General features: G+C 46.4%; 2 protein-coding genes across 2 annotated transcripts in view; both read left to right on the top strand.

The window, feature by feature from the left end:
• Positions 1-1388: 1388 nt before the first annotated feature.
• On the top strand, positions 1389-5111 carry pheta1 (PH domain containing endocytic trafficking adaptor 1). The gene is made up of 3 exons (XM_063017863.1): positions 1389-1480; positions 1977-2453; positions 2544-5111. The coding sequence occupies exons 2-3, from the start codon at positions 2010-2012 to the stop codon at positions 2865-2867; spliced, it is 768 nt and encodes a 255-aa protein (XP_062873933.1). The 5' UTR covers positions 1389-1480; positions 1977-2009; the 3' UTR covers positions 2868-5111.
• Positions 5112-6798: 1687 nt separating this feature from the next.
• Positions 6799-20511, top strand: part of sh2b3 (SH2B adaptor protein 3) — a 23445-nt gene continuing 9732 nt past the window's right edge. The window contains exons 1-2 of the mRNA XM_063018007.1: positions 6799-6897; positions 15519-16394. Coding sequence (XP_062874077.1) covers positions 15546-16394 — 849 coding nt within the window. The 5' untranslated portion in view covers positions 6799-6897; positions 15519-15545. The remainder of the gene's footprint in view (positions 6898-15518; positions 16395-20511) is intronic.

Raw genomic sequence — 20511 nt, 5'->3', positions numbered from 1 at the left:
CACATGGAATGATTCGGTCCCAGAGAATCGACTCGCTCATAAGGTGTCACTAGACGAGTCGATTCCTGCAGGGTCACGTGACCAGGCGTTCCCCGCGTTCCACAGGGTGTCACGTGACGCGCGGCTGCGGGAAAAGAAGATAAACAAAAAAGCTGGACGCGTCTCTGAGGTACAAACAAAAACAGCTCGTTTTATTATTATAGTGACGCGGTTTCGTTTGATCTTGTCAGATAAAAGATGTTTAAGGTTCGTTTAAATGTGTCATTGTGTTATTCCTGGTTATGGTATGTAAATTACTCCAAGCGAGCGTTAGTGGGAAAACTCTACCTGTTTTCCGGCAAGTCCCGCCTTCTGCGTTGTTATTGGCTAAATTCTCGCATAGGATTCAGTTGATTGGATAAATTCACTATGATTACAAAATGACAGCCAATCCCTGCACAAGAGGCATGATTAGACGGAAAACGATTGGGGAAAAAATGCTGAACCAGCAATCCATGCAGGAGCATCAGTGCTGTACCTAACACATTATCTTTGTTTATGTATTTATTAATAAATAGAATAAGATTGATCTGATTTCATTATTATAAAATCTAAGCACATGAACTGAAAATGTCATTTTCCCTTTTTTTTAATTGGAATATATTGTGTTAAAATACCTCATATTCAGATGCACTGAGCAGCAGCATCATATCATTTATTTACTCTCCAGATTGATTCATTTATTACCTGAAAACTTTCCAAATATGTTGCTTTAACTAAGACTTTAACAATAAGCACTGCTCCAGGGTCCAGTTTACATGCAGATGGAGCTTCCTCTGTTAGAAACATGCCTATAGGTGGATTGGCTGCTGTAAATTGTCCCTAGTTGTAAGTAAGTGATTGAAGAAGTGAGTGTGTGATGCTGTGTGTGATACTGTAGCTCTGTTAGGGTATATTTCTAAGCATAGAGCTTGGACCGGGTGACAGTTCATCCCAGATCATCGGCCCATGACCCTAAAGCTGAGTGGATGGATGGATGAGTGAGTTATAGTCATACGGGTGATGAAGAGATGAAGTGAGCCGGGCCGGTCGGAGAGGAAGTTGGAGCTGGAAGGATGGCGTGTGATTCACTGTTCCACTGTAGAACTTCTGTGGAACTGATGGATCCTGAAGCAGCGTGTGCTGTTTACTCATACACAAGCTGGGTTTGATTCTTCTCTCTTTCTGGATGAATAAACCCCAGTGTGTGTGTGTGTGTGTGTGTGTGTGTGTGTGTGTGTGTGTGTGTGTGTGTGTGTGTGTGTGTGTGTGTGTGTGTGTGTGTGTGTGTGTGTGTGTGTGTGTGTGTGTGTGTGTGTGTGTGTGTGTGTGTGTGTGTGTGTGTGTGTGTGTGTTACGCTTCAGTGCTTTTCAGAGGAAGCTGTGTGATGGCGAGGCTCGGCGCTGGACGGTGATGTGAGGACTGGACGTCGCAGGAGTGTGAGCCGCTCACCAGCTACATGTAAGTAAACCAGTGCACACCACAGTGTTTGTTCTCTTGTAGATCTTCTAGATTCTGTTAGCAGATTGGCCAATATACACTATATAGAACAGTTTGGGGAAGGGCTCATCCTATTCATGGTTTGATGTGTCTAATGTGGAGGAACTCCAGTGGCCCTGACCTCGACCTTATTTAATACCTTGGGATAAATTGGAACTGTGTGATAAGTCAGGGCTTCTCGTGCAACATCAGTGCTTGATCTCAAAAATCCTTGAGTAGGCACAGATTCCCACAGACACATTCCAAAATCTTGTGGAAAGCCTTTCAGGAAGAGTGCATGTCCAGTGATGGAGCAGTGGTAGCTTGGTGGTTAAGGTACTAGACTAGTAAACAGAAGGTTGCAGGTTCAAGCCCTGTCATCACAAGTTTCCACAGTTGGGCCCCTGGATAAAGGCGTCCACTACATGGCACAAATATAACAAGTGAGTGAATATTAATGCCGGTCGTTCGTCCACAGCTTGGCGTCTCTCTCTCTCCGAGCCCCTGAACCATGAAGCTGAACGAGAGGAGCGTGGTGCAGTACGCCACGTGTGGCACGCCCCCGGATAAATCGGGCTTCCTGATGAAGAAGAGCGAGCGCAGCGGGGCCTTCCACCGGCGCTGGTGCGTCCTCAGAGCCAACCTGCTGTTCCTGTTCGAGGAGCGCGGGAGGCGTGAGCCGCTGGGCATGGTGGTGCTGGAGGGCTGCACCGTGGAGCTGTGCGAGAGCGAGCGCGTCGACTTCGCCTTCGCCGTGCGCTTCGGGCACCACCGCACCCACACGCTGGCCGCCGACACCCAGCAGGACATGGAGGAGTGGGCGAGGGCCCTGGCGCGCGCCAGCTTCCAGTACCTGCGCCTGGTGGTGCGGGAGCTGGAGAGGCAGCTGGAGGAGGCGCAGAGGAAGCACGAGGAGGGAGGAGGGGACGGGATCCGACCTAATCGCTCATTACCCGTTCTGTCTAGCCTGCAGGGGAGGGAGAATGGTTCAGGAGTTTCCTGGAACAAACCAGAACTCTCGGAGAGCGGGGGGTGTGAAATGCAGTGGGGGGGAGGAGGAGCAGAGGGGCGACCCTGCGACCTGCCCCCGGATGAAGGACTCCAAGCACACGGAGTCCCGGGGAGGGAGAACGACGTCTCCTGGAACAGACCTTCGGGTTTAGCTAACGGAGTGGCCTGGGAGGGCGAGTGCGCAGGGAGGGGGCACGCCGTCCGTCCTCCCCCAGTACCGCCTCGCCGACGGAGCCCTCCAGATCTGGGCACGGGGGTGATGGGCGTGTCGCCCGGGACGACCTGCTTCTCCAGACTGCACGACTGGTACGGAAAGGAGGTGGCTGAGATCCGGAAAGAGTGGCTGCAGAGTCAGTAACAGGATCAATCATCGGTCCCACCATACATCAGCGTATTTATAAAGAACCAACACCAGCACTTCTGCTCTCTGTAGGTTCCATTCTTCTATAAATAAACCTGAACAGAACTGAGTTCTGAGAGACGGCCAAATTATGAAATCATTCCAGCCGAGGGAGCAGAAGACCAGACCGAGCCTGAGGGAAATTTGTGGTAGTGACCAAACCAGCATGTTCAAACGCTGGAGCCAGTATTGCTCATGAATGAGCCCCACACATGGATCCACACTGGTCCTGGTTCCTTATTTTGGCCATTCCTTACGTATTCCTCTACCTTGGTTAAGCTTCCTGTGTGGTATGGGGTTATATCACTATTACGTGTTACTGCAGGTACGTTGCTTCACCTGGACCCGCCCTGTTACACCCGCCGTGTTTGATCACGCTGAACACTATTTTTCTCCGGCGCACTGTGGTCAGGACGGAGCTCAAAAACAGTTTAGGACCAAATCAGATGATGACGTGCCGTATAACCTAAACAGCATCACTAAACAGGTTGCTATAGTAACAAGCCATCTTGCTCCTGCCATCGTTTCTCCATATGATCAGGTTTATAGTGTGATTGTATATCACTATACGCTTCATCTTCAGGTACCTGCAGGAACTCAGTCAGTGGAGGTTCTTCTTACCATGCCAGTGTTTTTACTCTCCGGTTTGGTGCTTGGATCTCGGTGCTTCACCTTCTTGCCTTTATTTTACTGAGCTTTACATTCACCACATCCATGTTATGATGATTTATTCTAATGTTTCTGATGTGTAGAGCTTTTATATACTGAGCTGAATTTAGGAGCAAGGGCTCTGGGTACTCGGGGTGTTCTGGGTACCCTGTGTGTTCTGATCTCCTCACATTCTGCTCATTTCTCTTGGTTAAGGTGCCGTATCTTCAGGGCCTTCATGCTCTGGATGGTACTGATGATTTTCCACTGCACAGTAAAAACAGGAACTGCTTGGACTCAGGATCTAGTGTTATGGTTTGTGTGTTATTCCACTTTTATATATAATTTTAACTGGGAGGAAGAGCTGGGAGTATAAATGATCTACCATTAGCTGGAACCGTGTGGATCTCTTGTTCAGTTCTGTTATTAGTCTGCAGTGGAAATAAAGCAGCTCTTTTTATTGGACAGCGGGTCGGACTGTGTGTGTGTTGGGCGCTGGTGTTACTGAGTGCTGAAGCTGGTCTTCTGCACGGTTCAGGTCCTGAGTAGCACGATTACTCTCATTTCACTCGCTCGTTATTATCTGATGTCCGTTTGTCCTTGTTATTCAGCACTAACCTCGTATACATGTGTGATGTGTTATAAAGAATCCAGACAGCGGCTCTGCACACGAGCCAGCCAATCTTTAATATACAGCAATATATATATATATATATACATATATATACCCAATTTACTGCAACCTGTAGCAGCTTTTTTGTTTACATGTATCCTATTATGCGGTTTGTATATCGACCAAATGGAGCACAGAGGAGCTGAGGATTGAAGCATAACCCCCAACACGCCCTCCAACCTGATCTCTGTTACAGAGCTAGAGAATGATCCTTTCACCCCATCAATGAAACAGCATTAATGTCCAAATGTCCGACTAAGAACTGCACAAACCCGGAAGTTTGTTATCACTGCACTCAGGTGTTGTGGGGTTCATGCATCCCATTTTTTTCCATTCAACAAAATGACTTCAGTTTCTGTAAAGCTGCCCTTAGACTCCACAGTCTTCCATATATCGGTTATACATGTGTTCAACCTACACAAAGCATTATGTCCTGTTCGTTTCCCCCCACTGGGGTGTCAGTTGTATCAGAACCATCCTCACCATCACTGTGGTCCTTCCCTTACAGGTTTATCACAATCTGTAGGAGCCACGGTGCTCACGGTGAGTTCTGAGTGAAGAATTTGCCTCCCACGTGAACTCTAGACGTGGTAAACAGCGATCAGGTTGAAACAGTAGAGGATTCCTAATAATTACTGTATAATAAGGTATTAATGCTGAAGATCCCAGGAGGTGGAGCAGGATCTCTCAGCCCTGTGTATTTTCTACCCACTGTGTGTCCGTTCTGAACATGATTTTTATAAATAAAAGCTTTATTTGAATGTTTGAAGGTAAATGAACTGACATGTAGTGAGAACATCTGTGTACAGCTGTTACTGCTCATGTGTGGCACAGAATCGGTACAGAATTATTACATTTAATAAAAATACATTGTGTTTTAATGTGTGTGTGAATCGTGTTACTGAACACAAGAGATAAACACTCAGCAACTCAACAAATAAATTCACTCTCACACTCTTACTAACAGTTATTTGTACTCATAACTTGTGGCACCAGAGGTGCTATCAGCCGGGCGGGTGTCTACACAGACATGATTGGCTATATCCTGAGGAGAGGTGGTGGTGGTGGGATCTGAGCAGACTTGTCTTCGGGAGGATCTCAGACCATTCAGACCTGTGTGTGTGTGTGTGTGTGTGTGTGTGTGTGTGTGTGTGTGTGTGTGTGTGTGTGTGTGTGTGTAAGTGACCAGCAGGTGGCGCAGTTGTACTGTGTAGCTTCAGTGCAGCACTGATCAGTCATTCATAAGCTCGTTATTACAGTCCTGATAATGAATGAGTTACTAGTTCATGTTTCATGTGTGAGCTCAGACGTGTTGATTCATTCACCTACTGACCTTTAGGAGAAGTTTGATCCCGATACAGGTCGCGGTGGGTCCAGAGTCTACCTTAAACACTGTCTGTAAATAAGGAATTTATTCAGGTTTAATAAATGCATTAATTACTTCTAGTAGCCAATCCACCTACAAGCATGTGTTTTGAAATGTGGAAGAAAATGCACCCAGAGATTTAACAAAAAAAGCTATTTAAGAACCCAGGTCCAACTCCCCTGACCCTGGAGCTGTGTGGTACCAGGATCTGTGTTCAGTACAGACGGATGCAAACCAAAATGTGAACTGAGCTTCGTGTTGAAGTGTTTAAGTGCTGATGATAAAACAGAGTAATTACAGAATAATAACACTAATAATGATCTTATTCACATGTGGAAACATTTTATTAAAGAAACCCGTTTTATTTATTTATACTTCTACTGTATTATATATTTATTACATAATGAAACGCAACACAGCCACAGAAAACACCTTCATCATACCAGTTAAAGCAACTGGTCCCTTTATCCATGGAATAATGGAATGAAGTTCAGTGGTTGAATCCAGCAGTTACTTAAAACGTGTTGCAGGACGATCTGAAGGCAGCAGGAACAGCAGTTACACCATGAACAATGGCTGCTGGTTCAAGCCTTATCACTTTTGGGCCCCTAGACAAGGCCCTTCAGAAAAAAAATAGTAAATGCTCCAAGTGTGAATATGGAAGGAAACCCACACAAACCCTGTGGATTTTATGTACTATTATTCATTTTAATTCTGATCATGTGTTTATGATCCTAGATCCTGTTTTTTATTCAGTTTGATTATGTATTTATCTACATTTATTGTAGTTAATTGCTAGTAAAATGTTTATTTTATTGTATTATATTTAATATTATAATTTATACTGTGTTGTATTTTATGTTGAATGTATTTGTATTTGATTTTGTGTCACTGCTCAGTTGAATAGCGACACTTATTTACATGAATTGTAGTTAATTGTTAGTAAAATGTATATTTTATTGTATTATATTTTATATTGTATTTGTTATTAGAATGTATTTGTATTTGATTTCGTGTCTCTGCTCGGTTGAGGAGCTGGAGGACTTTTATTCTGCCCGGAGCCTCCGCGGTGAGTCTCATGTTGAGCTGCCTGTAGTTGGTTTCTCAGTTTCTGGAAGCTTTTCTCTCTCTACACTTCAGTCTCCTTCCTGAGAGCGCAGCAAACACCAGCAGCTCCAACAAACCAGCAGCTCCAACAAACCAGCAGCTCCAGATCAACACCAGCAGCAGCACCAGACAGCATCCTGCAGCCGGGATCTGAGCACCATGAGCGAGAGGACAGTGGGCACCGGGGCCGCCAGGTAACTCCTCACCCTCACCCTCACCCTCACCCTCCTGCTGTACTGTGTTACTGAGGAGAAGCTGCTGAGATGTTCTGAGCTTCTCTACACGAGTCTGGATGCTTGTCGGAGCTTCTCGCTGTGGCTCCTCACACTAACACGCTGTTCTGCAGCTCCGCCGCTGGTTCGGAACTTTTTGTGGACTTGTGTGCTCTGAGCCGGGCTGCTCTCTGGATGTGTTGGGTTTCTGGAGTGCTGGCGGGGCAGTTATGTAAACGCGGGGCAGAACCGGGGGGCGGTGGGGTGCACACGGACCCGGGCAGGAGATTAGCTTATTAACTACGCACTTAATTCTCACAAACTCGCCGGCGAGCCGCGGACCAGGGCCGCGATCCCAACTGCGCCACGCTCACTCCGTAGTGCACTAGAATCAAACCCATATCGACTTCATCTGCACCCCGAATAATGAATATCGAGCACGCGCGCGGGGAGCGCGGAATTCCGATACATGTCAGATACCCATAGATCCGCGATTAGCGCCGCAACAAGTTTAAGCACACTTTATTAGGGCACTATTTAGCACTGCAGTGTGCGGATTGTGACACGGCCGGCTTGTAACGGTTATTTTTCCACAGCGCTGCCCGACAACTTTGACCCGCACGTGCGCGTTTGAACTTGTACACGGTCGCGAGGACGGCACACACACACACACACACACTTCTACTCTTTAATCGTGCTCAGGGTCGCGGTGGGTCCAACTCTATTTAGGAAAACACACTCGCCCTCTGTGCACACATGGACACGGCGGGAACGATAAGCCTCCTCCTCCTCCTCCTCCTCCTCACAGGAAGCGACCGGAGGCGAGGATCGAACCCAGCTTTTGGAGACCCACTGTTGCTTAGCGTGACCCGCCTCACATATATAATTATAAAGGATCTAATAAGCGGTGTGACTGTTATTTGTCTTCAGAAGAAGCTCTAATCTGTGTGGAATGCTCGCCTACACGTCCAGACTGGCCTGTGGAGGGATGCTGGAGCTTCTTCAATGGAAAGTGTGCGGTGTGAATAATGTGCAGATCTGCACAGCCAGAACCTTCTATACAGCTCGAGTGATGTGTAAATCCGGTGATTCACCCTGCTCTTTGTTACAGAGCTGAATAAATAGAGCAGTTAGTCTCATTCAGTATGGAAACATCTGCACTGAACAGGGTTTGCACCGTAGGGTGCACCGGGTCCGTCAGCAGCACCATGGTTGGAGATATTATGACCATGCACAGCAATTATTGAACCACTATTGAACCACACAGGTGTATAACTGCTGATAGTGTAGAAGGAACAATCGGACTGTGGTCCATCATGATCGTTTGGCTCTTCATGTTGTTAATTATGCAACGTACACCCGTGATCCCATTAGTAATCCCAATAATCAAACAAAACCCTGGGAGCTATAAGATCCCACATATTCCACTAATATGTGGTGAGCATTTTTGCTCAGGGGTCCAGAGTGTGAGTTCTTTACACCAAGATCTGCATCGCCTGGCCCTGACCTTCTGTGAACAGTGACGCTGTCATGAATTGCTGCTCATTTCATTGAGACTGGGTCACAGTCAATTGGGGTGGTACTTCTGTTGGGGACCTTGTCAAGTGGCTTTTGCGCTCACTGTTCCACCTCACTGATGCTGTTTGTCCATCAATATTCACATCATGAGTTTTGAGAATAGAAACGTGAATTGATTTCTCGTTCTTGTGGATCGTAGATGTGAGCACGCACCGTTTGGTCCACCTGGAACTCTGTTAGTTGCCTCATGTTGGTGTGGATCTCGTATATTGCAGTGTTCATTATCATCAGTGTAATCTCGAGTGCAGATGTGATTCTGTTTCTCATTTCGTCTCTCAGTTTCACTTCACGCTGTCGCGTGTGTTTCTGATATTTCGTCCTTCACCTGTTTGATGGTTTTACCGACTAAACTCAGTTCCAAAAGAGTTGGGACAGGAGGAGATGGTAATAAACACAGACAGCTGTGATTTGTACATTTAAAACAGTGCAAATCGTATTTATGGATCTAAGATCTGTTTAAGATGTGGATTTATTGAACTCAGTTTGTAAAAGTGAGAGATCATGTGGTGCTCAGCTATTTATTAGTGATGATTAGTGATTTATCCCCAAATGTATTGATGATTTTATGCCCTGTAGAGAGTGAACACCTTCATTTCTTGTGTATTATGGTAGTGCAGTGGTTATAACAGCGCTGTTACATGTTATTACAGTTCAGTCAGAAGTCTGAGACCACTAGTGATATTTTTTTCCATTACGATTCTCAAACCTCAGAGCTTTGCAGCAACTTCTCGAAGACCAAAGATGAAGCTCTGCTGATTCTCCTGATCTAAACCCATCCAGCACAAGATGCTCTTAGGAATATTGTTTATTAAATCATGCTGAGAGAACTGAGTCCATCACACAGCAAAAACCAGAACGTACCACGTCATTTGAGAAAACACTCGTGGTTTTAGACTTTTGCTCATCTCTGTAGCAGTTTAGGAACTCGGTTGTGATTTAGATCAACAGGTCGCACCGTCCCCCCCTCGACCGACTCCGATCTACAGACCCAAAATCACGTCAGAATCCAAACCTCCACGTTTGGACCGAATGTCCCACGCTGCTTCCCTTAGGAAGGGGTCAGTAGAGGTCCGTCACTATGCGACCGGTATAAATAAATAAGAAGCGGTCAGTTCTGGACACAAACATGCTCAGAACGTTCCTCGTTCTGGGTGGGTCAGTGGTCTGTTCATCAGGAGGTTGAAGGATTGAAGCCCCCATATATAAAACAGAGGAACGTTCACGGGTACCAGCTAATATTTATATAACATATCTGACATTAAAGCAGCGGAACTGTCTGGTACCTCAGGCATCATGTTGTGAACCCACTTAAAGCATCAAGGAAGAACATCCCAAAGTTCTCACTTTATTTTTCTTCTCATATCCTCTCTGTTCAGCACGTGTTTCATGTGTTCTGCAGTTGGAGCTCAGACTTGGACCCTCTGGCTGATGGGGTGCCACTATCACACATTAGTACAGTTTTTTATACTGCAGGACTGAATCTTTAGTTCCACATTTGGATTATTTATCTGATATAAGTGTGTTATTTTGCTCTCTCGTTCATTCTCACTGCAGGTTCCAGGATGATCTTTTATTTTGGGTTTTGTTATTCATCATTATTATGACGTTATATTTAATGTTAAGGATGTTGGTGTTGACGTCTTTAGTTAGGGTGTAGGAATTTGTAACCGCTGCTGATTGGACACTTCCACTGATTCAGCCTGGACTGAAGCGTGAGGATCTAATACAGTGTGTGTGTGTGTGTGTGTGTGTGCGCGTGTGTGTGTGTGTGTGTGTGTGTGTGTGTGTGTGTGTGCGTGTGAGCTCTTTGGAAAAGTGCTGCACATGAACAATGTAAAAAAAAATACAGCTGACAAGCTCAGAGGAAATGAAACACACACACACACACACACACACACACACACACACACACTAGTGGGTAAAAGAAAAATCCCCCAGGCCAGTGTGTGTGTGTGTGTGTGTGTGTGTGTGTGTGTGTGTGTGTGTGGCGTAATCAGACCCCGGTTTGTATCTGGATGATGTTGTGGAGCTTGTGCTCCTGCTGATGGTTGAAACTCGTCCACAGTTTGAGCTCCTGTGTGAGGGTGTGGTGGTGGTGGTGGTGGTGCCTGGTTTGAGCGTCTCAGTGACTGTGGTACGAACCTCACATCATGGCTGTAACATCACTGTGTGTGATGGAAAGTTTCTGCTGCTGCTTCTGCAGAGTTTTAGTTTGATTCTGAACACACACACACACACACACACACACTGTAGTGCTGAAGGTTCTGATGTTCTACAGGTTGGATCTTCATTGTTGCTCATGTTTTTCATCACCTGATTAAATGTTTATATTAATGATTTAATACAAGTGTGGATGCAGCGTATATTACTCTAATCCATCACCACTGATCAACCCACTTATCCATCCAACCACTCATCCATCCATCCATCATCCATCAACCCACTCATCCATCCATCCACTCATCCATCCATCCACTCATCCATCCAACCACTCATCCATCCATCCACTCATCCATCCAACCACTCATCCATCCATCCACTCATCCATCCATCCACTCATCCATCCATCCACTCATCCATCCAACCACTCATCCATCCATCCACTCATCCATCCATCCACTCATCCATCCATCCATCATCCATCCATCCACTCATCCATCCATCCACTCATCCATCCAACCACTCATCCATCCATCCATCATCCATCAACCCACTCATCCATCCATCCACTCATCCATCCATCCACTCATCCATCCATCCACTCATCCATCCAACCACTCATCCATCCATCCATCATCCATCAACCCACTCATCCATCCATCCACTCATCCATCCATCCACTCATCCATCCAACCACTCATCCATCCATCCATCATCCATCAACCCACTCATCCATCCATCCACTCATCCATCCATCCATCATCCATCAACCCACTCATCCATCCATCCACTCATCCATCCATCCACTCATCCATCCATCCACTCATCCATCCATCCACTCATCCATCCAACCACTCATCCATCCATCCATCATCCATCAACCCACTCATCCATCCATCCACTCATCCATCCATCCACTCATCCATCCAACCACTCATCCATCCATCCATCCATCATCCATCAACCCACTCATCCATCCATCCACTCATCCATCCATCCACTCATCCATCCATCCACTCATCCATCCATCCATCATCCATCAACCCACTCATCCATCCATCCACTCATCCATCCATCCACTCATCCACTCATCCATCCATCCACTCATCCATCCAACCACTCATCCATCCATCCACTCATCCATCCATCCACTCATCCATCCAACCACTCATCCATCCATCCACTCATCCATCCAACCACTCATCCATCCATCCACTCATCCATCCAACCACTCATCCATCCATCCAACCACTCATCCATCCATCCACTCATCCATCCATCCACTCATCCATCCAACCACTCATCCATCCATCCACTCATCCATCCAACCACTCATCCATCCATCCAACCACTCATCCATCCATCCACTCATCCATCCATCCACTCATCCATCCATCCACTCATCCATCCAACCACTCATCCATCCATCCACTCATCCATCCAACCAACCAATCATCCATCAACCCACTCATCCATCCATCCAACCAATCATCCATCAACCCACTCATCCATCCATCCACTCATCCATCCATCCACTCATCCATCCATCCACTCATCCATCCATCCACTCATCCATCCAACCACTCATCCATCCATCCACTCATCCATCCATCCACTCATCCATCCATCCACTCATCCATCCAACCACTCATCCATCCATCCACTCATCCATCCAACCACTCATCCATCCATCCACTCATCCATCCATCCACTCATGCATCCATCCATCATCCATCAACCCACTCATCCATCCATCCAACCAATCATCCATCAACCCACTCATCCATCCATCCAACCAATCATCCATCAACCCACTCATCCATCCAACCAATCATCCATCAACCCACTCATCCATCAACCCACTCATCCATCCATCCATCCATCCATCCATCCATCCAACCAATTATCCATCCAACCAATCATCCACACATACATTTATTCATCTGTCCATCATCCATTCATCTAACCAACCAACCAATCATCCATTTATTAACCCACTAACCCATCCACCCACACACCCAGCACCCTACACTGCATTAGTAAAACCCAGAAGGTGTAACCTGGTACAAATCCACTTCTGGAGCTTCTGGATCAGAACCCGGAGCATCTCTCCACCATCATCTCTCCACCAGACGAAGGTTCTGGAGTGTTCCTCTGTGGCAGGACCGTGTGAGTGGTTGGTACGAGGGTGGCGGGGGGGGGGGGGGGGGTGATTATGAGGAAGTGAGAGTGTATAGTGGGTGCACACCTAATCCTGGAACCAGCACACTGCTGACATCACTCAACAATGTATGTATTTATATGTACGTGTGAGTGTGTCGCTGAAGCAGGGCTGGGCTTCCTGTCTCTGTGGCCACTGCTCACACACACACACACACACACACGGTCTGTAGGGTTTCTATAGGTTTCCACTTGAGCCCTCAGCCTCCTGACGGTGGCGTAACATCATCAGGAGGGAAAAACGAGGAGGAACGTTTTCAGGAGCCTGGTCAGCATCGACCTGCAGGATTTCATCCTCGTTTTATAACTGTGGAATGATGTGTGTGTGGCTGGAGCTTCAGCAGGTGTGTGTGTGTGTGTGTGTGTTTGGGTCTCGGAAGGGGAACTTACATGAAATCTACACACACACACACACCTGTAATAGTCCGAGGTCGTCTGCAGGAGTTCCTGTGGGAGCTTCAGGTACCAGGACTGGAGGTGTAGATCCTCCTCAGTATGGAGGCTCTTACATTTAAACTGGTTTGGGATTAGAACCCAGTGCGGCGGGAATTGAAGAGACGGCAAGGTGTGTATGCTGTGTGTATAACGTGTGTTTGTGTAAGCCCGTGTGTGTGTGTGCTGAGTCATGTTGGTGCTGGATGTGCTGATAGACTGGTGGAACTGGAGGCCCGGTGCAGGGGCAGTACGAGCACGTGCACCAACATCACACCAGTGTGTGTGTGTGTAAGTGTGTGTGTGTGTACGTGCATGTGTGTGTGTGTGTGTGTGTGTGTGTGTACGTGTGTGTGTGTACGTGTGTGTGTGTGCGCACGCTGAACCAGTCTTTAAGTGAAGCTCGGTGCCTCCTGTTGACAGATAAGTACGTGGACGTGTCCCAAACCGTCACCAATCACATGGTGCCCACAGGTCGGTCCCGTCAGGTGGGGGGTGAGAAGCTTCCCCTCCTGGACCTTCTTCACTTTCTGTCTAGCACAGGCTTGAGATGTAGGTGGTGCATGGAGGCATTGTTCTCCACGATTCTGGAGAACCTCAGCGTGTGAGGATCATGTTTGAGATCTACGCTGCATAGATACTTCAGATATAGTGCTTGTTTACACTGAACCTTCTAGATACCCTGGGAACATCTAGGAGCAGATCCTTCTGCATGGTGGTCAGTCAATGTCTAAGCTCTTCTGTGCTCATGAGCAGTGATCAGTGGCCAAAAGTATATGGTCAGGGGAACAAGCAGCACAATAAAGCTCTTTTAAATGGATTGAAAGAAGAGCTGGTGGTTCATCTCATGATGGACCTGCTGGATGGACCGTGTCTTGGTTATATTTTATATTTGGTTTGTAAATGGCTGAGAGGAGCCGGGTGTGTGGCTGTGGTGAGGACGCTCGGCTCGACCTCGTCTTGTTTGTGCCTCCACCCTCACCAGGAGGACCATGAGGAGGATGAGATGGGTTCACCTGGCTGTAGGACATGACGAGAGCGCTGTGGTGTGTGTGTGTGTGTGTACAGTGGGATGGTTTCCTGTAGATGAAGTGTGTATCAGTGATTGGTTTTGTTATCAGTGAGCGAGGACGTTCGGCGGGTTGATGAACGTCTCATTGACTGGTTGAGATGAAAGACGTTCCAGATGTGCTGCAGGTCTCAGTCGGGCTGATGCTGAGACCTTCACTTCCTCTCCGTGTGTGTGTGAGTCATTTGTAAACTGCTCTGCGTGATCCTGAACGCCGTCTGTCTGCACCTCTGTGGTCAATCCAGCTCATGATTAAATACTTCTTCATTCATAGTCTGAGGGCACGGCGTGAGAACCGGAGCTGTGCAGCGTCTGAAACCAAACACCAGCACAGTGCCATCATATCTACCATCATATCTACCATCATACCTACCATCATATCTAACATCATACCTACCATCATACCTACCATCATATCTACCATCATACCTACCATCATACCTACCATCATATCTACCATCATATCTACCATCATACCTACCATCATATCTACCATCATACCTACCATCATACCTACCATCATATCTACCATCATACCTACCATCATACCTACCATCATACCTACCATCATATCTAACATCATACCTACCATCATACCTACCATCATATCTACCATCATATCTACCATCATACCTACCATCATATCTACCATCATACCTACCATCATATCTACCATCATATCTACCATCATACCTACCATCATATCTACCATCATACCTACCATCATACCTACCGTCATATCTAACATCATACCTACCATCATACCTACCATCATATCTACCATCATATCTACCATCATATCTACCATCATATCTACCATCATACCTACCATCATATCTACCATCATACCTACCATCATATCTACCATCATACCTACCATCATATCTACCATCATATCTACCATCAAACACCAACATTCACCATTAAACACCAGAAAGTCTCCAGTTAACATTTACTTATTATTTTATACAGAATGTGTTGGCAGGTGAATAATAATGCAGCAGGTGTGTTGGCGGGTGAATAATGCTGCAGCAGGTGTGTTGGCGGGTGAATAATGCTGCAGCAGGTGTGTTGGCGGGTGAATAATGCTGCAGCAGGTGTGTTGGCGCTCTGTAACTGACGTGTCTCTGTCTCTCCTGTGCAGTGTTTCTGTGCTACACTGGTTACTGAGATGAATGGTAACTCTATCAAGCAGACGTCGAGCAGCACAGCGCCCCCTTGTGGCTGGAGGGAGTTTTGTGAGCTTCACGCGAGTGCCACGGCGCGAGAGCTAGCGCAGCATTACCGCCGTTTCGCCAGGACCACAGCGCCTCACGATGTCGTGTCGCCCGAGAAGTTCGGCAAGCACTTCAGCGCCGCCTTCCAGCTTCACTTCTGCCACGAGGTGGCCAAAGAAGAAGCTCCGACGCCGCCCATGAGCCGCCGGGCGCTCGTCACCTCCGGGGTGCTGGACTACCGGGAGGCGGGGCGGCCGAGCAGCGGCGCCTCCTTCGCTATATGGGTGCCTAAACAGGAGCGGGAACAGCCGCCGCAGGCCGCCACTACACACCGGGGTCAGGGGGCTCACGCTCCGGACTGTCCCCCCGCCCCCCACACCTCGCCCTTCACCTCGCGGGTCAACGTCCTGTCCAAGTTCGGGAGAAGCGTCCGCCGCCTCTTCAGGAAACGCTCCACGTCCGACGACTCCGCCCAGGACGGCTCCGTGGACGAATCGGAGCGGCTCAGAGGCGGCGGCGCGGAGGCATCGGAACACTCCGCCTCACTCCTCTGTCAGAACGTAGCGGCGGCGGCGGCGCCCTCCGGTGGCTTCAGACTGCGGAACCCGTTCCTCCGGAGCTGCCTGAGAACCAAGAGCACGAAGGCGTGGCCCGAGAGAGGGAGCCCGTGTAAGGAGGGTCACCTGCGCTACCTGGAGGTGGACGACACCAGTTCGGATGCGACCCCGCACTGGAAGCGCTGCCGCCTGCTGGTCCGGAGGGCGGCCGACAGGTTCGAGCTGGAGCTGTACGACCCCCCCAAGGTGAGAGAGACGACTCTAATATAAAACACTGAAGCGTTCAGGCGGAGCGTCGCACTGATCGCGTGTCGGGGGTCCGGGAGGGGGGGGGGGGGGGATGGGGGGTCATTCAGGCGGAGCATCTCACTGATGGCGTGTCTGGGGTCCGGGGGGGGGGGGGCGTGCACCTGGGTAGCGCCGCATCCGCTCAGAAGGGTTTGTGCAGCTGCGTGTTTAGCGAGCGCAGCGGGTCAGAAAGAGGAAGCTGGTGCGAGTCTGACGAACGGCTTCAGAAGTGCTAGCTCAGCCGGCGGTCTGATTAGCAAGTTAACTAAAGGTCGGTCAGCTAGCTTTGCTAGGTGAGCGTGATGAGATGAATTCCTACACGTGTTCTCAGCACTTCTCAGTGTGTTGTTCAGAACGTGTGTGTGTGTGTGTGTGTGTGTGTGTGTGTGTGTGTGTGTGTGTTTCCTCTGCGCCGGCCACTTCCTCTGAACTCTCGCCAAACATCTAAACCAGAACGAACGCCCAGAAACTCGAAACCGCCGCCACACGTTCAGATAAACACAGAGCTGCAGGAAATCAAACACATTCAACCTTTCAGCACGACGCAACGGCCAATCAAACTACAGTCAGTACCAGACTACATTCAGTACCAGACTACATTCAGTACCAGACTACATTTAGTACCAGACTACATTTAGTACCAGACTACAGTCAGTACCAGACTACATTAAGTACCAGATTACATTCAGTATCAGACTACAGTCAGTACCAGACTACATTTAGTACCAGACTACATTAAGTACCAGACTACATTTAGTACCAGACTACAGTCAGTACCAGATTACATTCAGTATCAGACTACATTTAGTACCAGACTACAGTCAGTACCAGACTACATTCAGTACCAGACTACATTTAGTACCAGACTACATTAAGTACCAGACTACATTTAGTACCAGACTACAGTCAGTACCAGATTACATTCAGTATCAGACTACATTTAGTACCAGACTACATTAAGTACCAGACTACATTTAGTACCAGACTACAGTCAGTACCAGATTACATTCAGTATCAGACTACATTCAGTACCAGACTACAGTCAGTACCAGACTACATTCAGTACCAGACTACAGTTAGTACCAGACTAGTCAGTACCAGATTACATTCAGTATCAGACTACAGTCAGTACCAGACTACATTCAGTACCAGACTACAGTCAGTATCAGACTACATTTAGTACCAGACTACAGTCAGTACCAGATTACATTCAGTATCAGACTACAGTCAGTACCAGACTACATTCAGTATCAGACTACATTTAGTACCAGACTACAGTCAGTACCAGATTACATTCAGTATCAGACTACAGTCAGTACCAGACTACAGTCAGTACCAGACTACAGTTAGTACCAGACTACAGTCAGTTCATGCCTGTAAATCTAAAACAATGTTAATTGAGTTTTATGAACAGTGGGGTTTTAATGAATCTGTATGATTGATTATCAGATCTGGATGTGTAGATCTGGAGAAGGTCTGATCACCTTCAGATCTGATTTATAATCACAGCTCAGATCCACTCACACACACGTCTGTTACATCACAGAAACCAACCAATCAGATGATTTAGTATTAATGATGAATGATGTATCAGAACCTATCAGACCTGCTCTACTGCATCACAAACACCAGCACATTCACACAAATACCCTCACAATCACCATCACAATCACAACATACCAGCATCTCATTTAGTATACCCTTACAAACACCAGCACATTCACACAAATACCCTCACTATCACCATCACAAACACCACCACAAACATTAGCACAAACACCAGCACATTCACACAAACACCAGCACAAATACCCTCACTATCACGTCACACAATCACAACATACCAGCATTTACACTTAATCTACATCTCATGTATTATACCTACACAAATACCCTCACAAACACCATTACAAACCCCGGTACACACAAACAAATACCCTCACAAACACCATTACAAACCCCGGTACACACAAACAAATACCCTCACAAACACCATTACAAACCCCGGTACACACAAACAAATATCCTCACAAACACCATTACAAACCCCGGTACACACAAACAAATACCCTCACAAACACCATTACAAACCCCGGTACACACAAACAAATATCCTCACAAACACCATTACAAACCCCGGTACACACAAACAAATACCCTCACAAACACCATTACAAACCCCGGTACACACAAACAAATACCCTCACAAACACCATTACAAACCCCGGTACACACAAACAAATACCCTCACAAACACCATTACAAACCCCGGTACACACAAACAAATACCCTCACAAACACCATTACAAACCCCGGTACACACAAACAAATACCCTCACAAACACCATTACAAACCCCGGTACACACAAACAAATATCCTCACAAACACCATTACAAACCCCGGTACACACAAACAAATATCCTCACAAACACCATTACAAACCCCGGTACACACAAACAAATACCCTCACAAACACCATTACAAACCCCGGTACACACAAACAAATACCCTCACAAACACCATTACAAACCCCGGTACACACAAACAAATACCCTCACAAACACCATTACAAACCCCGGTACACACAAACAAATACCCTCACAAACACCATTACAAACCCCGGTACACACAAACAAATACCCTCACAAACACCATTACAAACCCCGGTACACACAAACAAATACCCTCACAAACACCATTACAAACCCCGGTACACACAAACAAATATCCTCACAAACACCATTACAAACCCCGGTACACACAAACAAATATCCTCACAAACACCATTACAAACCCCGGTACACACAAACAAATACCCTCACAAACACCATTACAAACCCCGGTACACACAAACAAATACCCTCACAAACACCATTACAAACCCCGGTACACACAAACAAATACCCTCACAAACACCATTACAAACCCCGGTACACACAAACAAATACCCTCACAAACACCATTACAAACCCCGGTACACACAAACAAATACCCTCACAAACACCATTACAAACCCCGGTACACACAAACAAATACCCTCACAAACACCATTACAAACCCCGGTACACACAAACAAATACCCTCACAAACACCATTACAAACCCCGGTACACACAAACAAATACCCTCACAAACACCATTACAAAGATACTCTCAGAAATACCCTCAAAAACACCCCCAAAACAAATACCATAACATATACCATTAAATACCCTTCAGAAACAAATACCCAAATCTTGCTGATGGTATTTAATATGCACATTTATACACACTGCTGTTTTATTTACACTCGTACTGTTTATAAACGGCACCTTTAGGCTTTTAGCTTTTATGTTCTTTGTTTTATCTTATATTTTCATATACTCACTTATTTTGCATATTACATTTCATTAATGATTAAATTCATTAATTTTCATTTCCTTTGCACAACATTGATGTTTTTGTGTGGTGTTTGTGAATTGCTGCTGAAACACTTCACTTAATAAATGAATAAATGAATAAATGAATAATTAATAAATGAATAAATAAATAAATAAATGAATAAATAAATAAATAATAAATTAATAATTAATAAATGAATAAATAAATAAATAAATAAATGCTCCCTACATCCCCCATAAATAACCACAAAAATACCCAAATATCTGTCTAAGTGCAGGAAAATCCAGCCAATAACCAGCAGGAAAAATTAATTATTAATCCCAAAGTTTAATATTAGTTTAATGTATTTAATATTAATAAAATAAAAATAATCCTCAGATATTATTTATATCTTACACACACACACACTGTGGACAGTTCAGACGGAGGTGGTGGTTAGTTTTTATACTGGTGTATATATTAATAATAAACGAGCTGGGCCGTGTTTCCCGCGGTAAGCGTGAGGACGTTTGGAGGGATTTTGATGAGGACTCGTGGTTTTGGGGTCGAGTCCCGTGATCAGGCTCTACACAGAGAGCAGGAACTGTGAGAACTAAAACATCAGACCCGGGTGAGGAAATACCGCCGCACAATTACACCCAACGATGCAGAACCGTCGTCTAAACAGGAAGTGCCGGGGGTCTAAACCAATCAG

This window comes from Trichomycterus rosablanca, chromosome 21 (genome assembly GCF_030014385.1).
Source record: "Trichomycterus rosablanca isolate fTriRos1 chromosome 21, fTriRos1.hap1, whole genome shotgun sequence".
NCBI classification, from domain to species: Eukaryota; Metazoa; Chordata; class Actinopteri; order Siluriformes; family Trichomycteridae; genus Trichomycterus; species Trichomycterus rosablanca.
The sequence above is the reverse complement of the archived record's forward strand: the minus strand, read 5'-3'. Positions and strand labels throughout refer to the sequence as shown.

Bases quoted from the DNA above. Each gene is read 5' to 3' on its own strand.
- pheta1 (XM_063017863.1), top strand. From the start codon at position 2,010: ATGAAGCTGAACGAGAGGAGCGTGGTGCAGTACGCCACGTGTGGCACG. The intron at 2,454-2,543 runs GTTCTGTCTAGC...TGTGAAATGCAG, and splicing joins GACCTAATCGCTCATTACCC to TGGGGGGGAGGAGGAGCAGA.